General features: G+C 41.2%; 2 protein-coding genes across 3 annotated transcripts; both read left to right on the forward strand.

Annotated features, from left to right (window-relative positions):
• On the forward strand, positions 6225 to 7346 carry LOC8075822 (HVA22-like protein e). Of its 2 annotated transcripts, none has more exons than XM_002449483.2 (4): positions 6225 to 6427; positions 6561 to 6710; positions 6801 to 7038; positions 7157 to 7346. In XM_002449483.2, the coding sequence occupies exons 1-4, from the start codon at positions 6381 to 6383 to the stop codon at positions 7172 to 7174; spliced, it is 453 nt and encodes a 150-aa protein (XP_002449528.1). In that variant the 5' UTR covers positions 6225 to 6380; the 3' UTR covers positions 7175 to 7346. The 2 variants fall into 2 exon arrangements, with proteins under 2 accessions (XP_002449528.1, XP_021316666.1); XM_021460991.1 differs by having other exon boundaries at positions 6351 to 6462.
• On the forward strand, positions 8566 to 9521 carry LOC8075823 (HVA22-like protein e). The gene is made up of 4 exons (XM_021462068.1): positions 8566 to 8612; positions 8753 to 8779; positions 8990 to 9112; positions 9257 to 9521. The coding sequence occupies exons 1-4, from the start codon at positions 8566 to 8568 to the stop codon at positions 9519 to 9521; spliced, it is 462 nt and encodes a 153-aa protein (XP_021317743.1).

Here is a 10597-nt window from a genome sequence, read left to right on the forward strand (position 1 = left end):
CTTACGTATTTTGAAGCCTGCTTTTAGGTATTCCCTTCTTCTTCTTCCTTTTTGCCCTTCACCTTCTTTAACACCTTTAGGTTCATCTACTATGGGTGTAGGAAATTCAATCGAAAGTGCCTCACGCAGTCAGGCAGATAATGACTTTCACCTTCTAACTAATCCACGTAATCACGGACGCGCGGCCGTGGGCTGTAAGGCCGGATAACGAGGGTGGCTCGACTTAGCTTAGCTCGACTCGACTTGGCTGGCTTGTTATCTTAACGAATCATAAAGTTGACTCGGCTCAGCTCTTACAAGCTCGACTGCCTTGTTAAGCTTATATGATATGTATAAAAAGTATACAAAATATATTATCTAAAGTTTAAAATAGTAATAATATAAAAATAATATATCTACTAGTTTTAAGTCGAACAAAATATTCATATGAGCTAATATATTAATAATTTGTAAAATGTAAGATATAAAGTAATATAAACCTAATATAAGGTATGATAACTTTTTCTTTAAAATTATAGCTCGTTTGACTCGCGAGCTAATTCGAGTTGACTCGTTATAGCTAGCGAGCCGAGTCATGACTTCTCAAACCAGTGAAAGGTTGTTAAGATAACGAGCTGAGCTGAGTCAGCCACGACCCCAGGGAGTTAATAAGCTTCGAGTTTTTGTTCCAGGTTTACACCTTGTTTAGTTTAAAAAAAAAATGAGAAATAGATACAGTAGCACTTTCGTTTGTATATAACAAATATTGTTCAATTATGAGTAACTAGATTTAAAAGATTTGTCTCGTAAATTAGGTAAATTTGTATAATTAATTATTTTTTATTTATATTTAATCCTTGAATATGTTGATTTTTTAGGAGTGGATCGCTTCGTCGGCCGGGCAGAGGCCGTGGTGCAGGTCCTAGTTATTCAAACCGGACCGGACCGGCGGTTCAACCGGTAAAATACCGAACCGGAGCCTTCACCGGTCGGGTTCACCTTAGAGGATCGGAATGCAATCGAACCGGTGAAAACCGGTTGAACCGGCCGGTTTTCCGGTCAGACCAGTGAACCGGCCGGTTTCATGCGAACCGGTGATGTTTTAGGTTTTTCTAAAGTTACCCCTCTGGATGTTCAGAACGACATGGTCTACTCAGGGGTATTCATAGAAATTACATCTTTAAGGCTTCTTTTGGCGCTGGGCGGCTTGGGAAGGGAAATGTCTATTGTTTGTGTTTGTGATTGTCTTTTTAGCATGAACTTATTTGGAACTTTGTTACCAGTTTATCACGACATCATGCATGTTGTTATTTTTTGTATTAAAGAATCTGTGAGGTTGTGTTGCTGCCTTGCTGGCCATGAGCCCGTGACTGTTTTTATGAACTATGAATATGAAATTATGAACTATGTGTTAAGCTGAAAGCTATGTTATCAATATCGATATTCTTCACTACTTTATAATATATTAAGAACATGTCGTTGCATTTGCATATATATATATATATATATGGTAGCGCTTTTCTACACTTTAGGTGTAGAATATTATTCTACACCGCAAGTCAAAACTAACATAAAAAAATACTAAGCAGTACCGAACATCGTTCAATATCATCCAACACTACATCTAGGACCACGAAATACCGAACAATACTGAAAAACGAGTACTCAATGATACTGAATTCTGCTCAGTATAACAGTTTGGTGTAGAATAGTATTCTACACCTATGGTGTAAAATATATATATACCGGTTCAATTATTTTGTGACCGGTTCGATTTATCCGGTTCAAAACAATCGAACAGGCGGTTCAACCGGTTTCTAATGGTTAGCCTTGCCGGTTCGATTTTCGATCCGGTCTAAAAAAAACTATGGTGCAGGTGCACCCATGTGGGGGGCCGGCGTCACGCGGCCGGAAGCGACCGACGTGTACGCATCAGCGCGCGGCGAGCCTACCTGACGACGTGACGGTATCTTTATGCCTGCCTGCCACTGCCAGTGCCAGCCCGGCCATCAGGCCTGGGACGGTGCGCCGCTCCGGGCGACGCGTCACGTCGCGTGCCACCGTCACGTGGCCTCACCGGCCGCTCTGTGCTGTGTGCTACACGCCGGCGTGTTTCGAGGGCGAAATAAAAGCCGCCTGTGCTGATGACGATTACGCGTAAAATAATCAATCGCCAGGATATGGGTTCGTTCGTGGCTCCACGAGTGTGCCATCGTCATTTCGATTTCGTGGTGAGAAGCTAGAGGCTGTTCCAAAGTCGAAATCGACCCGTGGGTTTTCCGTGCTCGACGCATTTTTAGGGCCTTGTTTTGGCCTTGTTTAGATACATCCGAAAAGCCAAAACTTTACAAGATTCCTCATCACATCGAATCTTACGGCACATGCATAGAACATTAAATATAGATAAAAAAAATAACTAATTGCACAGTTTGTCTATAAATTACGATACGAATCTTTTAAGTCTAGTTGCTCTATGATTGGATAATGTTTATGAAATAAAAACGAAAGTGCTACAGTGTCAAAATCCAAAAAAAATTTGGATCTAAACAAGGCCTTAGTTCCCCAAAAATTTTGTAAAATTTTTTAGATTCCCCGTCACATCGAATCTTTAGGCCTTGTTTACTTCCACCTAAAAACCCAAAATTTTTCAAGATTTCCTGTCACATCAAATCTTTAGACACATGCATGGAGTATTAAATATAGACAAAAATAAAAACTAATTGCACAGTTTGGTCGAAATTGACGAGACGAATCTTTTGAGCCTAGTTAGTCCATAATTAGACAATAATTACCACAAACAAACGAAAGTGCTACAGTGTCACGAAATCTTTTCGTTCAGGAAGTAAACAAGGCCTTAGACGTATGTATGGAGTATTAAATATAGATGAAGATAAAAACTAATTGCACAGTTTGGTCGAAATTGACGAGACGAATCTTTTGAGCCTAGTTAGTCCATAATTGACAATATTTGTCAAATACAAACAAAAGTGCTACTATTCCTATTTTGTAAAATTTTTCAGAAGTAAACAAGGCCTAGGCCTTGTTTGCTAGTCGAATTTACATCAATGTATTGGGTGAGTTGTAGTAGAATTTGAACTAAATTCCACCTCAATCCACTTCAGCACATGTGAATTGAGGTGGATACGACAACTTTCAAACAAAGCCTTACCATGATTTCGTGCCCAAGGAACATGTTTTCGTCCGCGAGATTAGACTACCTTCGTACCAAAAACATATACACTTTTATTTTATTTTTCTCAAAAAAAAGTCATGTGATCTCGAATTGATACAATAATTCAACGTGTATATATATAGCCCAAATTGTGCGGGCAAAAAACAGTTAAAAAAGAATAACAACCAAATACACATAGATAGGAAAAACAAAGTCCCTGAAGTAAACAAAAAAGTGGACCAATTTTTCGTTTAACTGTTTTTTTTTACAAATTATAAACTGAAGTCATGAGAATCCACATGGCATTGAAACTTGACCATGTCTAGGTGCAGTTTCCCATGTTCTCTGTCCATCATCCAAGGTCTTGTTTAGTTTTAAATTTTTTAAAACGTGGTTACTATAGTATTTTTATTTTATTTAATAATTAGTGTCCAATTATAAACTAATTAGATTTAAAAGATTCGTCTCGTAATTTTCAACTAAATTATATAATTAGTTTTTAAAAAAGAACTGGTAGAAGAGCTGTCTGTTGTATTAAAAAAAAGAGCCTAGAAAGGCATAGTACAAGTAAAAAAGTAAAAATATATAAGATGTACAAGCGGAGCCAAAGCTCCAGATATCTCAAACTCATCAAGTGCCCAATAATAAATTAGAGATGTGTTTTTGCTCCCGCCATTGCCCATAAACTCGCCTCATCTTTGATTTTTTGGTGAAGCTGCAAAGATGCGGATTTTTTGTGCTCGAAAATTCTTGCATTTTTTTCGTTCCACATCTCCCAACATACAAGAATTATGATGGAGCGTGATTCTCGTCTCACCACGGAAGGGGTGCGATCCAAGTTGTTCCACCAAGTTTGCACCGAGTCTCCTAGCTCCCAGGCGGTAGGTTGCAGCTGCTCGTTACCCAGCCATGTTGCAATGCCCTACCAGATACACCTAGTGTAGAGACACTCTTGGAACAGATGGACACCCGTCTCTTGGTTGCGCCTGCATAAGGGGCACACACCATTATTTGTCCATCGCCACGCTTATAGCCTATCAGCGGTTCAAATTTTGTTTTGGATTGTGAGCCATGCAAAAAAATTTGCATTTTGGTGGTGCCCAAACTTTCCAGATCAGTTGCTTGAAGTTTGTCAGCGTTGCTCTAACGAACTGCGCTTCATAAGCCGATCCTGTTGTGAATTTTCCATTTGGCTTAAATTTCCAGGTAATGTTATCCTCTATGTCTAATTGTAGCTAGATGTGATGGAGTGTGCTCCAAAGCTTGACATACTCCATGAAGTGTTGGGAGATGAAACCCACATGTCACAAGTCTATGTCTTTAATCCATGTTTTGTTGTGCAAGGCCTCGCTAATTGTCTTTTTTTTGTTTTTTGAAATGCGGAAGATGTTTGGCGCTATATCTTGGGGCCTTTAACCTTGGAGCCACGCGATACTCTAGAAGGATGCTCTCGAGCCATCGCCAACTATGATTGATGTTGCTGCAACAAATAGAAGCCTATCAGTTGCATCACATGACATGTCAAGGTTGTTCGTCACCCTTCCTTCTTCCTCCCATTCTTTCCACAACCATCTAAGGTGTAGTGCTCTTGCAAATTTTCCAAGAGGAAGTATCCCTAGGTCTCCAAATTCAGTTGGTATTGTGGAATGTGGCCAATTTACTTTATATTTCCCCCTAGTTTTTCTCGGATCCACCTAGAGGAAGCTCTTCCTGAGGTTATCAATTTTCTTCAGCGTGGCTTTGGAAGCTCTTAGAGATGTGAGGTAGTACACAGTTTGTGAGGTGAGAACCGCTTTGACCAAGGTGGACCTTCTCGCATGATCAATATTCTTGCCTCTCCAGACAATGAGCTTGCTCGCCACTTTGTCAACAAGAGGCTGGAAATCAACCCTTCCCAATCTTGTGTTTGTTAGAGGCAGCCCTAGGTATTTTGTCAGGAAGTGCGTTCGTCTTGCAGGGAAGTTGCACAAGACCTCATCAAGGTCGACACCTTGACATCTTATGGGAATGACAGACGACTTTAGAACATTTGTTTGGAGCCCTGACACTTCACTGAAATTGGCAAGAATATCAGCAAGCGAGCTATGTCGTCCGCATGATAGTTTGTTTTCCCCTAAATTTTGCTAAGTGTCCTTCCATTGCAAGGTCAAGGATTTTTTTTTGCAGTGGGTCTTGACAAATAGCAGGGGTGAAAGCGGATCGCCTTGGCGTAATCCCCTGCCGTGATTGATAGACGCAATGGGGATGCCATTTAACGATGCGAGAAGATGATGTTGATAGTAGAGCAGCCATCCACTCTCTCCATTTTGATGGGAAGCCAAGCTTGCTCATTAGGGTGAGTAGGTACTCCCAACAAACTGAGTCAAATGCCTTTGTTATGTCTAGCTTAAAAAATAGGGCTGGGTTTTTGATATGTGGAAATGACGTACAACATATCATACCCACATAAAGTTGTTATAGATGCTTCTTTTTTTAATGAAGGCACTCTAGCTCTTGGAAATCAGACTATTCATGTGAGGCGCTAGATACATTGCTAAGACCTTTGAAATAATCTTCGCGAAGGAGTGTATTAGGCTTATGGGCCTAAAGTCCGAGACCAATTTTGCCCCATACTTTTGTGGAATTAGCATCACATTTGCTATGTTGAGTATAGATAAACTGAAGTAATACTCGATGTATGTGTCATAGATTTATTGTGATGGGTGAAAAGTTTTGGACGAGGAAACTAAACAAGGTCTAAATCTACATGAACCAAGACCATATAAGCATCTTCAGATGCAGGTCCCCATTTTCTCTGACCTTCCGAATATCAAATGGACTCTGACCTCTGACCTCAGTGCCATATCCTAGATCTCTCATAAATCCAAAGCCTCAAACAACTCCCAGATTCAATTAAGTACCTGACTTGGTCGGTGCTGTACCATGTTGCCACGTGTGCTCGTCCCCTTTCTCCATCAAATCGAGACAACAGCAAGCGAACCTCCAATAGCGCCACGCCAAGTGTCCTCTATCCCTGTCACACTACTGTGCTTCCATAGAGTATTTATTTCCTATATATATTAAACCTCAGCTTCCCCTTAACCGAAACACCACCCAAACCCAAGCAAGCAAGACACATTTGGCTCCGTCACACTCACTCACTCATCTGTCCGTCCATCATCATCTCTAGCTAGCTTCCAGTGAAAGCTGCAAGCGACAGCACAACCAGCTGAGAAGAAGTTTGTAGAAGATGGGCAAGCTCTGGACGATCCTCACTCACCTCCACTCCCTTGCAGGGTATGAAGTGCAGTTCATCTTGACTTGTTTTTTTGGTATAATAATGTTGTGCTTCTGTTTTCAGCTTCTTGTTAATTAATTCAATTATGATGGAGTGTGAAATCCATTTGCTGTTTGTTGTTTGTTCCTGCAGGCCAACGGTGATGCTCTTGTACCCCTTGTACGCGTCGGTGCAAGCGATGGAGAGCCCGTCCAAGCTAGACGACGAGCAGTGGCTGGCCTACTGGATCCTCTACTCCTTCATCACGCTCATGGAGATGGTCCTCGAGTCCCTCATCTACTGGTAATTAATCACTTTACTGACTGATTAATCTTCTTGTAAGGACTTAAACTGAAGATTTTGTGTCAAATGGACTCTGTTTGCTTGTTTCAGGATCCCGATTTGGTACGAGCTGAAGCTGCTGTTCATCGCGTGGCTGGCGCTCCCCAACTTCAGGGGCGCCGCGTTCATCTACGACAAGTTCGTGCGGGAGCAGCTCCGGAAGCACGGCCTCACCACCGCCGCCGGCTCCGGCAGCAAGAAGGACGACGGCAAGTCTTCGTCGTCGCCGTCGTCCAAGGATAAGGACAAGCCCAAGAGCAAGTTCCTCGCTTTCGTCACACCCAAGAAGGTGAGCTCCTCAACAGCAGATTCAGCTCTCGCCATACCTTCACATCACGAATTCTTTTTGAAGTATTTCCTTTCTTTGACTGAAGATTTCATCGGTGTGTTCTGTCTGAATGTTTCAGGATCATGAAGCTTACTGAAGCAGGGTGCAGTGAACCCATCCCCGTAGTGTGTACTCCACTAGATTTCTGTTGTGTGTGTTCTTGTTCTTCTCTTGAAATAGAGCTGTTCGATGTGTGTATGAACATCCTGTATTTGTGAACATCAACTTTAACATGGAATGAAGACATGACGACCTTTCGGTGTTGATGATGTGAATGTGTGAACTTTATGTCAATATGCAGTGTTCTGGGACAGATTTTTCCCTCTGAACAATTTATCTGCTTTCTTTCTCTCTGAAAACGGCCCGTTTCTGTTGTGCAAATCTGAACAGAGAGTCATTAGAACAACGTCACCTTATAGTCTCTTCGGAGACAGTAAGGCCTTGTTTAGTTCAAAACTTTTCGGTTTTGGTTTCTGGAACGGTAGCACTTTCGTTTTTATTTAACAAACATTATCCAATCATGCAGTATTAGGCTTAAAAATTCATCTCGTGATTTACAGGTAAACTGTGTAATTAGTTTTTATTTTCGTCTATATTTAATACTTCATGCATATGCCGTAAGATTCGATGTTACGGAGAAAAGATTTTGGTTTTGAACTGAACAAGGTCTAACGCTCTTTTGACGCTTTAGTAAAGCGGGGAAACCTCTTTTTCTAAAAAAAAAAAATCTCTTCCGCGACATGCCTGTCTCGATGGGCCAAAAATCGAGCCCAGTCCTTGTGGATGGCCTGCAAATTCGTACTGTTTGTGGAAATAAAACAGACTTTCCTTGCTGCTGGAATGAGTTCATATTCTGTTATTTCATCAACATGGAAGTATACCAGGCCGTGTTTAGTTCCCGAACCAAAAAATTTCGTGATACTATAGCACTTTCGTTAGTTTGTGGTAATTATTGTCCAACCATAGACTAACTAGGCTCAAAAAATTTGTCTCGTCAATTTTGACCAAACTGTGCAATTAATTTTTATTTTTGTGTATATTTAATACTTCATGCATATGTCTAAAAATTCAATGTAACGGGCAATCTTGAAAAAATTTAGGTTTTGAGGTGGAAGTAAACAAGGCCCCAGTTGCTTGGTTAATTTCAGGCAATGTTTACTTTGCACCTGTTGGGCGACTTCCCTTCAAGGCACCTTTGGATTGCCAGATTTTTTTTCCAACATTTTTTTGTGTGAAAATGAACTAATATTTATGAAATTTTTGCGCAATTCTTATGGACAAAGTTGGCCGCGGCCTAATGTTTCACCAGCTAGGCAACCATGTAGTGCACTATCTACTGTTGACAGCCTAAAGCTCACTTGGCCGGCAACTTTGTACGCGTCACCATCATCCAAACAACACGCATAGGTCATGCCGTCAATGAACCACAGGCTTGAAATTGCAAACTAAGGAGGCAAAGGGTGCAGTTAATTGTTAGCGTCGCTGCAAATGGGCAAGCTGTGGACGATCCTATCTCACCTTCACTCCTTAGCAGGGTATGTGATGTGCAGTTTCATTTACGAATTCACACATAAGATCAGCATCGGCTTGGCCTGTTTTTTCCCCATACCAACACCCAATGGTGATTCAGTTTCATAGTTTTAATGTTTCTCTTCCTCTTTGAACGTTGCTGCAGGCCAACTGTCACTCTGCTTTACCCCTTGTAAGTTGACAGCAATCTCTGCTTTGTTCAGTAAAATCTAATACTTTGGTGCGTTTTTATGGAACAAAGTAAAATCTAATACTTTGGTGCGTTTTTTGAAGAGGAAAAAAAAATAACTTTGGAACAAAAGGCCACCTGTACTTGGTGCGTTTTTATGAAAAAAATCTAATACATGGTCCACTTTCCTATGGATTGGCCTGCACTCTACAGATATGCATCGGTGCAGGCGATGGAGAGCTCGTCTAAGCTCGACGACGAGCAGTGGCTAGCCTACTGGATCCTGTATTCATTCATCACACTCATGGAGATGCTCCTGCAGTCTCTAATCTACTGGTAATTAATTTTGGTATTCTGCCCAGTTTCCCTCTCTGCAATTCCACATGCATAGAGGCTAACAACATCCAGTGGGGAAACAGGATCCTGTTACTTATGTGCAATCGTGGCCGGCCGTCTGATTAGCATCTCCATGAATTTCAGGATTCCTGTTTGGTATGAGTTGAAGCTGCTGTTCATGGCCTGGCTGGTTCTTCCAAACTTCAGGGGAGCAGCATTCATCTACAACAAGTTTGTGAGGGAGCAGGTGAAAAAGCATATTTCTATTCAGGCTGCAGGTGCTGGCAGCACTAGCAACAACAACGTTACTGCTAACAAAGATAAGAAGATCGTTTCTACTTCTCCAAAAGAGAAGAAGTCCAAGGGGAAGCTACTTTCCATGGTCATTCCAAAGAAGCTCAAGTTTTGATCAATATGCACTTGTTACAAGAAACTTTTAGTCAGTTTTATGTGTTATATTTGTTTTGTTTGTATATGATATCATATCTTATCTGACAGCTAGGATAAGTGCTTTTTTTTGGCTGTTTACTTTTGATGTTCTTTGTAAACAAGCCTGCATCATGTATAACCATTTTGTGCATTTGTAAATAAATGGCGGTTGACAGTTAATTTATTTCCCTTTTGTGAAGATTTCGAGATTAATTTGGCTATGCTGAGGTACAGGTGGGTTCACAACCTGCAGAAACAACAGATTACATGATGATACCTTGTCGGTTATCACGCCGTTGGTTTCATCGCCTGCTTCTATTCACAAATTTCAGCATTTCATTTTCAATATTTCTTCTCAAGATGGACGTAGTCTGCTTAGATTTTTTTAAAAATCTCCGACGAGAAAGAAAATGATGGGAAACCACTTTGGTTGGACAAACTGAATGATTGTACTAGTGGCCCATTAACACTGTACTTGGTTGGAGGCTCATGCTTTAGACCCAATAGCGAAGGCATACGGTGGCCCATTAAGAGCAACTCCAGATTAACTAAAAGCCCATTTTCCCCATAACAAGCAATACAGGGGATTAAGCGATCAGAAAAAAAGGGATTAAGATTAAAAAAACATGCTATAGTAGATCCTCTTTTCCTAAAGTATATTTTTTAAATCCCTCAAACTCACCTCTCTCTTCCAAGAAAGGGCAACATCAATATTTTTTCTCAATTCCCTTTTTTTCTCTCTTTCATTGACATCTCGAGCCCACATTGCCAAACCAGCAGCACAAGTGCTGCGCCAGTGCCACTATGCCGTCGTGCCCCATGCCCCACGCTCCACGCCGTGCTGGCATTAAATAGATGACTAGGGACGTGTTTGGTTGTGTTTGGTTGACGACTAAAACTTGCTATACTGAACCTTCGGCAAATGGTGGCTGCCATAGAAACTGTAGTGAGCAAAATCGAAGTCACAATTATGGTAAGATTTAGCACGAAAATGAGTCTAACATGTAGGACTGGGTGCTAAGAAAGTTTGACATGCCACAGCTGTGGCTGTGAACC

The sequence above is a fragment of the Sorghum bicolor genome, chromosome 5 (assembly GCF_000003195.3).
Source record: "Sorghum bicolor cultivar BTx623 chromosome 5, Sorghum_bicolor_NCBIv3, whole genome shotgun sequence".
In the NCBI taxonomy this organism is placed as follows: domain Eukaryota; kingdom Viridiplantae; phylum Streptophyta; class Magnoliopsida; order Poales; family Poaceae; genus Sorghum; species Sorghum bicolor.